The sequence below is a fragment of the Bactrocera neohumeralis genome, chromosome 2, assembly GCF_024586455.1.
Source record: "Bactrocera neohumeralis isolate Rockhampton chromosome 2, APGP_CSIRO_Bneo_wtdbg2-racon-allhic-juicebox.fasta_v2, whole genome shotgun sequence".
Taxonomy (NCBI): Eukaryota; Metazoa; Arthropoda; class Insecta; order Diptera; family Tephritidae; genus Bactrocera; species Bactrocera neohumeralis.
Window position 1 is genome coordinate 75,631,030 of NC_065919.1, and position 14,410 is coordinate 75,645,439.

A 14,410-nucleotide genomic window follows, 5' to 3' on the forward strand; every position below is an offset into this window, starting at 1 on the left:
ATGTCAGCCTGTAAAGATTGGTATATTTACCTCATTGCGTACAGCATCCTGTCGGGACGCAGAGCTCGTATAATACAGAGCTTCTGCAGTGGCGAACGATACTTCCACTCGCCAGGAAATTGCTCTCTTTCAGGCGCCGCACTCGCAAGAAATTTACTCCAACGCTTCGGATAACTCTCCAAGTCCTTGTCAATACCGTAAAAATGTTCAATTCCACCTAATGATTTTATGCCGCCCCAAGCTTTGCGACTAACAAAGTCCAAAGGGGACAGTGAGTTTGGATCATGTGGAAAGCGTAAAAGGAAATCAAACTCATCTTTGGAAATTTGTCCGGCCGCGCTTTGAATACGCAATATCATATGCGAGGTGAATGTCAATTTATCGGCTTCGAAGAGGCCCCGCATCGTAAAGACGAACGTCTGCAGCGTGATAGCGCCTACCAGGTGCTGAACTCGTCGTTCGTGATTTTTACTCTTTGGTGCCGTGGATATAGCTTTCTTGAAAACATTCATAAATGATTTTAGCGAAAATTTGTAAATCGGATTTATGCGACTGAGATCAGTCAGCACGAAGTAAAGTATGGCGGCCCGCTTCGCAGCTGCACGATACATATTACGCGCCTCGTCAATTTGCGCACTCGTTATGAGCGCCTCGCGCACCTTTAGTTCAATCTCGTCCACCGTGTGCTTGGTCGCCTCCAAGTTGATCACAAGTGCATGGTCATCCAATACATTCGTGCTGGCTGTGGCTAAACGTACCAAGAGCTCATCTTCTAAGGCTTTCAGTGAAATTTTGAACTTATTTTGCTGTACCGTTACGTCGATCTTCATTTGCTCCAAATCGGGTCGTTCGATTTTAACAACTTCAGCGAGCAACTGCTCTTCCAGTCCATCTGGTGTAACGGTAAAGTTGATGAGTGTGGTTTGTGCTTGTATTTCAGGCTTGTAATGTGGGTTCGGTAGTTTTGTGTGCAGCAGCAAACGAAAGTTTGCATTAAAGTCCATCTCTTTGCCACCGATGCGTATGTAGCGTCCCTTCTTAATTAAAGCTCGACTAAGTAACGGCTCCAATACTGTATCGATTGTTTCGCCAATCTGTTCTATCAAAACAGTATCGCCGTTGTTCATCGATTTTTCCAATACATCTAAGAAACCCTTTTGATTCAAACGTATTATGACCAGTGCGTCTCCGTATCGATTTTTTATCCACTTGATGCCTTGACTGTGAATAAATACAAGATTATCTTTCATGTCTTTATTAATGTTTCAGAAAAAAGTTGTATTGTATTTCGAGTTTGGCAATCTACATAGATATTGGGAATTGGTTTATAATGGAGCATCCAAGTAGAGGTACTTTTTCAACAGCCTATTTTGACAGATCTCGTGTCAAGCTGTCATATTCTTTTCTTTCAGTATTGCCTGGCATTTCATAATGGAAAGACTTACGCCTGAGAAAGTTTACGTTTCGCGCGCTTCGCTCAACTTATGGTCAACATAATCAGCCTACTGAACGTACTATTTGCAACACCCTCACCTATCTTGAGACCCAGCATTTATTATTGGATAATATTCGACCGAATAGATCACGTCCAGCACGCAGTGAAGGAAATAAAGCAGCCGTAGCTGAGAGTGTACACGTAGATCGCGGCCAGTCGATTCGCCGCCGATCGCAGCAACTCGGACTGACGTATGGAATGGCTTGACGCATTTACGTCGAAATTTTAAACTGAAAACGTACAAAATACAGCTTGTGCAAGAACTGAAGCGATCGACATTCTTAAGCTACACTCTTTGGCTTCTTACAAAGTTCTAAGAAGATCCGATGTTTTCGAGCCAAATTTTGTTAAGAGATGAGGAAGAGATACAAGGTAATTTCACGTTTTGCTTCTGGTCGATTGGCCACCAAGATCATGTGATATCACACCGTTAGACTTTTTCCTGTGGGGATACGTAAATCTCGCTTCGATTCAGGCCTTGGAACAAAATATCACGCTAGTCATTCGAAAGTTACCTGTCGTCCCTGTCGAAATGCTCGAATGAGTCATCGAAGATTGGACTCAACGGAAGGACCATCTGAGACGTAGCTGCGGTCAATATTTGAACGAAATAATCTTCAAAAAATAAATGCCAAAGAGTGTTCTTACGATTCATAATAACATTTTCTATTAAATTTGAAGTTTCTGTGTTTTTCTTTAAAAAGAAATGGATCACCCTTTACTAGTACTCACAGCTGTGGATCTATCATAAGTGGCCAGCGCGTGGAATGTGTTAAAATTGTTGCATTCTCCGTTGACATACGATCCACCGGCAGTCCCTCATTATTCCAAGTCGCGACCTGTGCATCGTCGGTGAGCAGTGTCAGGGGATCCACACCAATTGTGTACGGCACCGTGGACTATTAGGGAGTAACAAAGATATAAAGGAAGCAAAAATCAGAACGTGCCACAATTACAAGCCTTCATATACGCGAACATTTTTTCAACATGCACATTCTTACCTCAATTTTAGCAAAACTCGTCATCCACATCTTCTGCTGCAGCTCCTCGCGATAGCGTCGCGTAAAGCAGCCAACATATGACAAGAAGGAGGAAATTAGCAAGATATCGCCAGGTAGTGTACCGATTTTCGCTTGTAAGCTGCTTATTGACGACGACAAAAAGCGTCAGCGTCAACATCAGCGATCGCCAGGCGCACGAAGAGTAAGGCAAGGCAAAAGGATGAAACCATCATAGATATTGTGTATGTGTATGTGTATATGCATGTATAAAAGTCAAGAAAAGTGTCGTCCACGAAGACGGAAGTCAAAGTTAATGCGCTTAAGCAAAGGGAAATTGAAAAAATAATGACCTGCACCTTAAGCAAATGGCTCATGGCTCACGGCTCACGGCTCACGGCTGATGGCTGATGGACGATGGCTGATGGCTGCTCCTGAGCGCTGGCACTGGATACAATGTTGCAAGTTTGCATGAATGCATTTTCTCTATGTACCATTTTTCGTGTAATCTACGCACACACACACATGCATATAAAGACTTTGAAGCAGCGCTTTTATTGCCATTGAAGAGATATTTCATGTATGCTTTTGATTTATGAATTTTATTAAAGCAAAGCTTTGATAATAAATTATTTGAAGGTTTTTGTGTTGTTATTAGTGTTTATTGACTTAACTTCTAATTTAAACGTTGTCGTGTGCATTCGAGTCATCTGAGCACTCACACACATATGTATATATACTCATAGAGAAAATCTGCTACAGCCTAAGACATTTTGACGCCAAAGTTATGCTCAGCCCGGCAACATGTGCAGACGAGCAAAGAAACTGTTGAGCACTTGACTGAGCACAGCAAATAAGGAATATCAAATTTAATCAAAATCGTTTCGAATAAACATGTATTTTAATATTCTTAAGATGCTCGATTTGGTTTAATTAAAATTTCGTAAGTTATTTCATTAAACAGAAGCGCTTTCGTCACTTCAGTTAGCTCCGCTTAGATAGCGGCTGCATTGGATGAGCATTAAACGTAGGTATACTGAAAGCAGTGCTTTTGGTAATGTCATATATGTGTGCAGATATATTTCTGAAAATTTAATTAGTCAGATATACTGCTAGTTCAAAACTAAAAATAATTTCAGCAAAATTTTAGCATTTCGTAGTGTCCTAAAAGTATGCAACGTTTTTCGTAAACAATAAACTGGCAGTACAGTAAAGTCGTCAGCTGTCTTGTTTACTTCTCCTTACTAGTGTGGGGCTATACTGTAGAAACCTACCTTTGCACCGATTCCTTCCAACGTACGTTCTCATTGGCCAGACCGTTGATGAGACGATGCGCCAGATCTATAGTGAATGCCGTTTTGTCCGCCTCACGCTGACACATCTGCTTCGCTGCTATCGCTTCCTCGAACTCTGCCTGTATCTCGGCGAGCTTCATTTCCAATTCTTGGATTTTAAACTTTAAGTATTGCAGGCGTTCACGTGCCTCCTGCAATTCCTTTTGCGAATCTTGCAAAGCCTGTTGCTTGGGACCGACAATGAGAAATACTTGATGGTAACGATGCAGGTTGATAACCCAGGCACAGAGACCAGCTGCAGCTACCGACTTTTGTACTACCTTCTCGGGACTGAATTCGGGATCCTAAGCAGAACAATTATAGACATATTATTGAAATGCAAAACTCGTGTACCTACCTTCAAGTACTCTTGCAGCACTTCAATAATATTTGGATGTATGTTGTCCTTATTATAGTTCACCAAGTCGTATAGAAACTGGTCGACGCGTACCATCATTAGTTTGGACGCCTTCCAGCTGCGATCACGTGGTATCTTACCGTTTTTAGCGAGTAAAACCATAACAGCTGCGCACACATTTACCACAGCCTTCGGTGGTGAGCCGAATGATTTCAATTCTGTAAGATTATTCTTATTTAGAGTATTTAGTGCGGCCTGTGCAGCAACAAGCGCTGGCTCCGCCTTGCGCAGATCCTCCTCACACAATTTGGTTTTCATGCAAACGTCTTCTTCAATGATTCGGACGCGTTGTTCCTCCTCAGAGGCTGTCGACTTCTCGCGCTTCACCTTTTCACTCTCGGCGCTGACAATGACGATCAGTTTATCAGCAGCGGCATTCTTTGCAGCCAGTTGAACCTCTTGAATAGCCAGTTGATTCTGTCAAGGTAAGACTAAGTGGTTAAAAAAATAAAATATATTTAAGTGGTGTATATAAAAACTATTCTCGTCAGAGGTATTAAAAATAACTCGTACGGCATCTTTTAAAATTGCTATTTCATCCACAAAAAGTGGAGTGGTTTGTGAGCCGATGGAATCATCGGTCCACATTTTTTCAAAAATGATGCCGGTAAGATTGTAACCGTCAATGAGGACGCATATCGCGGCATGATAGCCGACTATTTGATGCCTGAAATTGACACTCGTGATCTTCGCGACATCTGGTTTCAACAAGATGGCGCCACTTCCCAATCAATCAATCGATTTATTGAGAGTACACTTCGTTGAGCAGATAATTTCACGTTTTTGGCTGGTCGATTTTCCACCTAGACCATTTGATATCACATCGTTAGACTTTTTCCTGAGGGGACGTGCAAAGTTTAATGCGAACTATCCGGGCTCGATTAGGGATTGTATTAGAACGATTGATTCAATACTACCTGTATTCCCGATGGGAGATAGAACGATGCAAACAGTTATAAAAATATCGTGGAATAGCTCCAAGACAATAATGTAAACAATTTCCGAGCTTCGTATTCGAGGACAGTAAATTATTCTCATTTGAAAGTAGAAAAAACTCTGATTTTTTGAAATGCTTTGTCGGCTTTTATACTACATACACCTTCAAGGGTATATCCGTTACGAGTATTATACTGTGTATTGAATTTAAGACCGTTCTAGAGGCTATTTCTAACTTCGTTCCTAATATAATTTTCAAGAACAATTTTTATGGAAATGCTTCTGAGACCGGTTTTTCTGGCAAATATTATTCGACTCGTTTCCCTTAGAATGTAACAAAAAATAATGACAAGCACATAAAGTGGAGCTCGCTAGTTTAATAGAGAAACACACAGATCATACGAGGCATTCACACTCTTTAATGTTTCATCACTTTATCTTTGATACCCTACAAGTTCCGTTTTGAAAACCGTGCCCACGTTGAAACGCAAATTTATTTACCGTATCATGCCGCTATGGCCAATTCACTTTTCCAACTACACATCGCAACGAATTTCACACATAGAAAAATGTTGGAGAGTAACGTTACACATCGCACTTAGTCGCGTAGACAACTCAATTACGAGGACTAATTGAAAAGCGGACGGTCGATTGTCCACTCAACTGGCTGTCCAAAGCATACAATTTCACACGCATTCGTGTTTTTCTTTATGCGTCGCCTTTGTGAAAGCGTGTGAGATCGTATATGTATGAGGGTGTGTGTGTTTGTGTAAACTGTGTGAACTTTCCTACCTTCAGTGCGTCCACTTGACACGCACACTCCGCCAATTTAGACATGCCGCTCTGCAAGCGTTGAATGCGCCCTGCATGCTCGCTGTTCTTCGCCACCAACAATTTGCGATAGAGGAAAATGTATTCGAGAAAGGTTTTCGGTGTTGTGTAGTTAAAACGTTTTTCGTTTTGTAAATAAATTTTCGAAATCTGATTGACTGTGTGATGAACGTAGGCCATAAAGCAACCGATAGGCTTCACCATGTTGCGCTGCAATGTGCGACATGTCGACATTGTGGGGATGCCGAAGGAAAATCAATAAAAGTTAAGAGACAAAGTGAAGAGTTAAATGGAAAATATGTTATTTGTGTTGTAGTATTTGTGCTCACAGGTAAAATGCGCTGCTCGATTTCACTGAGGAATTTCTGCGAGACCGACTCCAAGGCTATTTTCGGCCATTCATGGAACCAATCGATGCTGGCGCGACTAAGAATGGCCGGAAACTTACGTGCACGTACACGTAAAGTCTGACCGACAGGTGAGAAGCAGAGCACTACTTTTAAGAGCCGTCTGATTTTGTCGATGAAAAAGCGCCAGCAGTTCTCTTTGGTGTCGAGTGTGCCGGTTTGTTTCACTTCATTGCGTATACCATTGACAATAGTATCCAGTTGATCCTCGTTGAAGAGTTCTGGTATCTCGCCCGAGGCCAAGAGATCATTGATGAGCATTAGTAAAGATTCTTCTGGTATTTGCGCGTCGGACATTAGAAACACCGAGGCCACATTCTTCAGACCAACTTTCATGTATAAAGTGGCGAACTCTTCTTTCAGATTTTGCAGACCAAAACCACGTTTAAGTTGTATTTGAAATACGCTCAGCGACGAAATGAATGAGGCGAGTCGTGCGAGTGTCTGTTTACCGGAGCCACCGACGCCGATTAACAACGCATTTCCACGTGGACTCTCCAGTATGCGATTAATGCTGAAAGTTTGTGTAAATACAGTTACTTCATGAGAGAATTTCGAACTTTTAAAGACATACCGACAAACATGTATCATAGCGTCTTCGAACATCACCAAATTCATATAGCCTACGATCTCATTGTAGTTTGCCTGAGCTTCCATTAGTAATTGATGCAGCTTATCCCAGCTACGTAGCGGCATATACTTCTGATCCACAAGCGATTGTGCAAAATGGCTGTAGATAAGTGGTTCGGCAAATACAAAGTCTTCATCGAAATCCTCAAAATCCTTCTTGAAGATATCGCGTATGGTTGCTTTGAAGGCTTTGATGTCATACTGATCCACCAGACGATCGTGGTAGACGCGGTAAGCCTCGTGTACGTAAAGACGTATCAAGTCGGCGGGTTTGCTGCAAATTGTGCCATTATTAGCCAACATTACACTGCTGGCCTGGTCGGTTGGTACTCCGCAGCTGTACATTAGCCCCTGATATATGTTGGTGAGATCACGCAGATTGAAAGCGTAGTGGAATTTCACTGCGGTCGGTAAAAAAGCATATTCCACGCGACGATGCAAAGCGATACCTACTTGCACCAATAATTCCGCGATGCTTTTGAGCTCCTTGCTGAACGAGTTGTAGGGGTTCTCCAAGTGACTGCGTAAAATTGTGCCGAAAATGCGTTGCAGTGTCTCCTCGCTGGGTGTGGGCATGGAAAACACTGAGAAGTGGCGTTGCAAGCGTGGATCGATTGTGAAGGAGCCAGCTGTGGGGTTCATGCAGGCGACAAACTGGCAGTGACGTATATCCTTTAACTGCAGACGCTGACGATCGTACCTGTTGTGGTTAGCAAACATGTGGATTAAGATATAATTTTCTTAGTATTATTCTTGACACGTTTCTCACCACTGTCTGTAGTCCATGAACTGTCGTATTATCGTGTGTGGCTGCACCGTGCCATACACATCCACCTCGGGCATATTGAGATCGTTAATGAAGTAAATCAGGTGACGATTTGCACCACTAGGCGCATAGCAGCGTCCTGTCTTCTTTTCCAATGGACGTTCGAGGATTTTTTGAAATATCTCCGAAGTGGTGTAGTAGTTGAAATATGTCGTCTGCACAGCTATGTTTCGAGGTCTGCTCGACATTAGCTTCGGCCGTCTTACGCCGACCGCTTGTCTTTCCATTAAACTATCAACATCGCTCGCGCCGAGCTCATTTTCGTACAGGCTGAAAAGTTCACGAAAAATTGCGCTTTTCCCACAGCCAGAATTTCCCACCAACATGCAAGGGTATCTGCGTTCGATGAGCAATTTCAGAAAGTATGTCAATCGCACTGTTTCCGCCGTGTGCACGAGCAAAGACTGCGCGAGATGAAACCAAATTGTGATAACAACCAGTATTTGTATGTGTGTATGTGCAGTGCGTACCTGTATTGGCATTTCAGTATCTATTGGCTCGATTTTTCGCTCTGCCGCCAATTCCGTCCAACGACGAAATTTGTTTGTGCGCACATCCAGTTGGTAATCGAAAATGGAATCTTGTGTCGGCAATTTGACATCCTTGAATTCGCTTATCCACCATTTATGGAATTCGCGTCGCCAGTCGATGATGTGGTCTTGATGCAAAGCTGAGCCGAAGCCCCACATTGTTGCATAGATGAATATCAATTCAATTGAGAGGTCAAGGGATCCGCTTGTGGCTTCACTGGGGTTCACAAGGTTATGTGCTGTGACGTCGACCGCTGCTTCGGCCAGTTTATCAGCCTGCAATGAAATAAGAAAATATTGCGCTAGTGAAAGCGGAAGCCAAATTCATATTATGTTAAGTAACATCATTAGTTTTATTAGCATATGTGAATGGCTCCAATTTAAAGCATAAAAGATACGTCGTTCGTTACCTCCTCTATATTGCTTGGGAAAGAAAGGGAGTAAAGTCTTTCCAAGCAATTTTCATTACCTTTTTATTTCCATCATAAAATCGACAATCTGTATTTCATACTGAGTCTCTATTTCCTCCGAAGTAGTCGGAGAGTTCTACTTTTTTTGCTTATGTCAGTTGAGACTCAGTCCAAAATTCAGATATAACGTTCCTTACTAATTTCGGATGGTATACAATTTACCTGTTTAAGCAAGTGTAGTAGGCTCTCGAGCAAATGACAAGTCATTTGTATCATAGCCATTTCGCTAATCGGCGTTGTACGTCGGAATGTACGATGTCTAGTCATTAAGCTGGGGAAATACTTTTCAAACAAAGTGGTTAGAGTACCTCGCTCTATAGGGTCGTTACGCGTTTCAATCCAAGAGAGCACATACCTAAGCAAAAATTATACAGTAACACTCCACACATTTGGTAATACATATATAGTTCTCTAGACTGGTGTTACTTACGGTGACCAACCCATATCTTGCGGATTGATATACAAAATGCCGGCACGAGAAACTGTAGCCGGTGTGGCTGCCTTAAGGTGCCCAACCTCGAAGAGTAAACGCATTTCGCGCTTCAGTGTAATCCGTTCGTTGCTGGCAAGCGTCAATATTTTATTGTCATCCATTAGGGTATTCAAACTTTCTATCCACATTGGGTCGATATCGCCATCGAGCACAATCCATTTAGGACTGCCTGCCGGTAAATTTGTCTGTTCACGCATTATGGATGAGAATAGTCCATCCTTCCATTCACGTGTTGTCGAGTTTACGACCCCGAACAGCTCGTCATTGGATAAGGCTTTTGGGTTGAGCACACTACAGACGGGTTTCAACTTCTGTATGCGATATGTTTCAAGTAGCGTTTGCCAAATTTTTGTTTTTCCAGTACCAGTGTTACCAACTATAAAGACCGAATGTCGTACGTCCAACAAATCTTGCAGTTGTACCACCTTCATCAGAAAGCCTTCCTCAGGTTGTAGCTTATTCTCATTGACGGCCCGTCGTATAGTCTTTTCAAAGTCAAAGATGCGTTTACGTGGTACATCCAACGTGGGGAAGAGATCGCCAATAAGTCCCATGAATATGGAAACGTCTTCGGTCACAATTTTTGGTATGTTAAAGTCTCGCAAGGCACGCATAAGTACCTTGAAAAGTAGCGTAAAACTTATAGAAAAGAAGTTGTGAAAACTCTGAAAAGGGGGACAAACCTGATCCTCTGGACGACTGTGGTCGTCTCTCTTTAAGGTGCCTGCCACCACCAGCACGGATTTGATGGCGCGCAATCCCCAATCATAGTGGTCTTGCTTGGATAAGAGCTCCCGACATAAGGTATACAGTGTTATGAACTTACGTGCGAGTATGCGGGCATCTTGGAACCCCTCTGCCATAAGCATAATTTCACAAATGAGTGCAAAGTCCGGTACGACCATAGCACATGGGCGAAAGAGCGTCTTCAAGTTTTCAGGCAACTCAGTACGTCCTGCGTAACCAGGATTGAGTGTAATGAAGATACCAACTGAAGGTACTAAAGCGATGGACTCCCCCATAAACGTAAACCATTTGCGATGCATCTGTGTAAAGCGAGCTCACAGTTAAAATCGTTTAGCTTGATTTGGCGCAGAAAAGCCATACCTTGATTGCGTCTTGTATAGTTTTCACCTGTACGGCTACAACTGACAACACCTCCACCGCAATACGATTGAATTCATCGAAACAGCCCCACGCTCCAGTCTGCGCTAGACCCTTGTAAATGTTGCCACATGATTTATAGTCCATTTGTTCGGAACAGTTGAACACATACACCATCATGCCAAGTGCGCGCCCCAAATCTTTGGTGGTCTCAGTTTTGCCAGTGCCGGCTGGTCCAGCGGGAGCGCCACCCATCACAAGGTGCAATGACTGCAAGTGTAAAGATTTGATTTCAATCTTTGTTCAAAAACGAAATATATACGCAGAATTTTTTTTGAAGCTTTTTGTTAATATAATTTATTGGGAACTTGACAGTTCCCCTTAATCCATAATCCATTTACCTGCGTCAAAGTGATGTAACAACGATCCGTCAACGGTGTAATAACTAAACGCGAAGTATTGCCGAGATATTCATAGGCATAGCGGAATTCCGCATCGCAGATGTTCGCAAAACAGTCCTCGTCAGCTGCTGCTGGTCGGTGCTCTGCCTCGAGCATAGCATCATCCCAGCGATGTCGTAACTGGCTTTGCCATTGGAAAGCCAGCGCATTATCTACTTTAGTCTGTATAATTTTACCGACTACATCACGCGAATGCACATCGATAGTGCAGACGGTCATTACCTTCTGACGATCGCCGGGTGTGAGTTCGCCCAACAGTAAGTTGATGAGTGAATTCAGTTGCGCCATCTGTCGTTTGTGGAGCTCCTTCATGGCTGCTTCGTAACCCTCGTCCATCCATGCAAAAGCACGATTTACATCGGCTGCCCAAGCTATTTGACTGCAACACAAAGCGACCTGTGCGGGCCACTCATGTAGCCACGATTCACGTGATCGATTCACTTGTGCATGCAGGGCGCGCCGAAAGAGTTCATGCAAAGTGCTGCGCATTTGAAAGATGACACCATTCAACCATAACTCCACACGCTCGGCACACTTTACATGCGGCGCGTCTTCGTTCCTAGCTGCAAACCGTACATATTCATCATTCTCCTTCGAAAACATTCCAATCGCATGATATGGTTCGTCTTCAGCGTCCAGTTCGTATTCCAGTCGCAGTATGGAGTCGAACAGTTTGATGAGATGTCGGTCAATTACGCGCGGACAATTGCCATTTGATAGTATATCGAGCAGGTCCACAGCGGATATGAAGTAGAAGCGTGGAAAGACTAAACGTTTCGTCTCCAAGTAATCATTCAAAGCCTTCTCACATACCGCCAAGCGTTGTTGTAATGCCGCTAACGTCTTGAAAATATGCTGGCATTGTAGCACGATCTTCATGGCAATGCCGATGTGTATAACCTCGTCTAGCAGTTGTGTGAATTCGCTGTCAATAATCTCAAAGCTTGCTGCGTCGGTGGGCAATTGCGCACGTATATCGGCAGTTCCAATGAAAATCGCCTCCAAATAAACCCATTTACGTTGCACCTCGAACCAACTGCCAATCAACGCATCGATATCATTGAGAATACGCTGCCAGTAGCTTAGCTTATCTAGCAGGTACTCAATATTCTTCGAAGTGGCGATGTTTTGTAGCTGCATTTGATTATCATCGAGCGTTTCCATTAGCTCTTCAGAAACTTTAAGCAATTGCACTTCTGTGCGCCGTTGATGTTGCTCCGTTTCGAAGCTCATGCGCGTCCAGGTGATTTTGATTTCATCTAACACTTTGGTCACCGTCATTTCCTTGACTGCGCGATCGACGGTATTCTTAATTTCCTCTTCGTGCTGATGCAGCTGCAATTGAAGTAGTTGCTCCAGCGATGCATTTTTATTGCTTTTGAAAGAGAGCTGTATGGGATAATATAGAATTTTTAATTACTAGGGTTTGAAATTACAAATTAATAGTTGGAGGTATGAGTGAGAGAGTTAAGTTAGATTCTTAAATAAGCTTATTCTAGCTCATCAAAAGTTAAACATTTTTTGGTGATCTAAATAAGATTAGATAAATATGTAAATGAGAATTGCACCTCGACCTAAGGTCTATTGTCACAACGACTCACTTAGCCTGAGTGTTTTGATAAATTCCAATATACTGCCGGGTACTATTGAGGACATGTGATGCCTATTGGGATACATGGATCCAAGGGCCTTTATTTTGTGTCTTGAGACTTCTGTTCAGCCTGCTCATACCTGGTTATACCTTTGTGACCAGGCACCCAGTTAAGGTGCACTTGATTTGATCTTGTAAACTTCCCATATGTATGGAGAGTTTGGTGCGTGGCTCTTCGACTGCTGCGCCATTTCCCTATGAATTTTCGAGCCGTCGGCAGTAGCTGGAGAGTGGAATCATTTCATTCCGCCTTACTGCTGAGGGTGATCTCGAACTTCTTAGTGAAGTTTACTCTTTGGATAATGCTGTCTCTTGGGAGGAGAGCCAATGGTACTTCACCACTTAAGTCCTTCATAAATGAATGAGAATTATAATACCTCTGCCTAACCATTCTGCTGTCATTTGAAGCAGTCTGACTTCAAGTGCTGCCGTCAGGAATGTGCGTATAGCACCCGACACGCAGATGCAGGCAAGTCATTGCAGCTTCGATAATTGAAGTCCGAAGTTTGGTATGCTTTTGAGGCCCATGGTGTATGTATCATGGTGTACAACCACCTGACAATTTACCAGCTAGTCGATTGCACAACATTAGTGCTTTAGTAGGTTTGACCATGCATGGTCAGTTCAACATGCTGATTCCACCGCAGAGTGGATATTTTGAATATCAGATATATGAACATATCAGTCTCTGCCCCCAACGGTTAGGTTCCTGAGACCCGTCAGGCGTTTTGCTCATTGAAACTGCCAGAAAGAGAACATATTCGAATTATGGATCTATTCCTAACGAGGCCAAATTAAATTATCCACAAACTTGGTTGAAAAACCTATTTGATAGCAGAAAGTAGTTAGAGGGCAATTTTCTCCGAAAACAGAGGTAAAGTCCGTGTTCATGTCAAAACAAGATAGTAACAGTTGTGTAACAGAGCATATAATTCTAATTCAATTTTAGAACAATATGAACTGACATATAGCTTACCATAGGTAAATCTATAACAAAGCCAACTTAAAAATTGGACAAAATACTTGAAGCAGTGAAAACTTACAAAACTTAACAGATATTAATGCATTGTGATTTGTGTTATAGACATACATACTTATGAGTTGCAATGCTTATAATAAATTTCTAAATATTAAATATACTCGTAAGATTGCAAGCACAAAAGTAAATAAGCACATACATACGTAGCCTTAGGTAATGAACACTGATTTGCAGCATGATTTACCAAATTAATTTAAATTTAATTATTATTTGTTGTGAAATGGCAGGTGCAAAGCAAAAAATTGCTCAGCCATTTATCAGACACACAAATATTCTATATACTGATCAATGTCAATATGTAAGTATGTTGCTTGTTTTCATTAATTAGAATATTACTCATACGCAGTGGAGTTCAGACACAATAAGTACAAAATACTTAGGAGTATTGGTACTAAAGCATATTTCAACTATAAATTCAGAAAAATAATGAAAATTAAAGAAAATCTTATCAGGGTCGTTTGATAAAATTCATAGTTTTTGGCTGAACATTTCTAAATGAATTCTCACATATGAATATGACGTTGAAACTGTTGAACAATCTAACAAATGGTGCTCCAAAAATGAACCCGAACCCGAAAAAATGTCGTTGAAGTCGTTCAAAAGTCATGGAGACTCTAATCCGATCTTTGATTACCGTGATGTGGTTCAACCAGAATTCATTTCACAGGGTCAAATGATAAATAAGGAATATTACTTGCTCGTTTTGAGGCGTCTTTGTGAAATACTTTAGTTCCTTGTAAAGGACTGAATTTGTGGAAAGAAAATGCCAAATGTTACATGAAAATAA

General features: G+C 42.1%; 1 protein-coding gene across 1 annotated transcript in view; it reads right to left on the reverse strand.

Annotated features, from left to right (window-relative positions):
* LOC126762248 (dynein beta chain, ciliary) overlaps nt 1-14,410 on the reverse strand; it is a 51,028-nt gene that overhangs the window by 2,761 nt on the left and 33,857 nt on the right. Inside the window, exons 18-32 of the mRNA XM_050478858.1 lie at nt 10,874-12,322; nt 10,476-10,742; nt 10,052-10,414; nt 9,306-9,988; nt 9,038-9,230; nt 8,346-8,681; nt 7,819-8,279; nt 6,994-7,749; nt 6,342-6,933; nt 5,974-6,222; nt 4,186-4,662; nt 3,768-4,132; nt 2,497-2,635; nt 2,228-2,394; nt 31-1,221 (exon numbers count right to left, since the gene is read on the reverse strand). Coding sequence (XP_050334815.1) covers nt 31-1,221; nt 2,228-2,394; nt 2,497-2,635; nt 3,768-4,132; nt 4,186-4,662; nt 5,974-6,222; nt 6,342-6,933; nt 6,994-7,749; nt 7,819-8,279; nt 8,346-8,681; nt 9,038-9,230; nt 9,306-9,988; nt 10,052-10,414; nt 10,476-10,742; nt 10,874-12,322 — 7,688 coding nt within the window. The remainder of the gene's footprint in view (nt 1-30; nt 1,222-2,227; nt 2,395-2,496; nt 2,636-3,767; nt 4,133-4,185; nt 4,663-5,973; nt 6,223-6,341; nt 6,934-6,993; nt 7,750-7,818; nt 8,280-8,345; nt 8,682-9,037; nt 9,231-9,305; nt 9,989-10,051; nt 10,415-10,475; nt 10,743-10,873; nt 12,323-14,410) is intronic.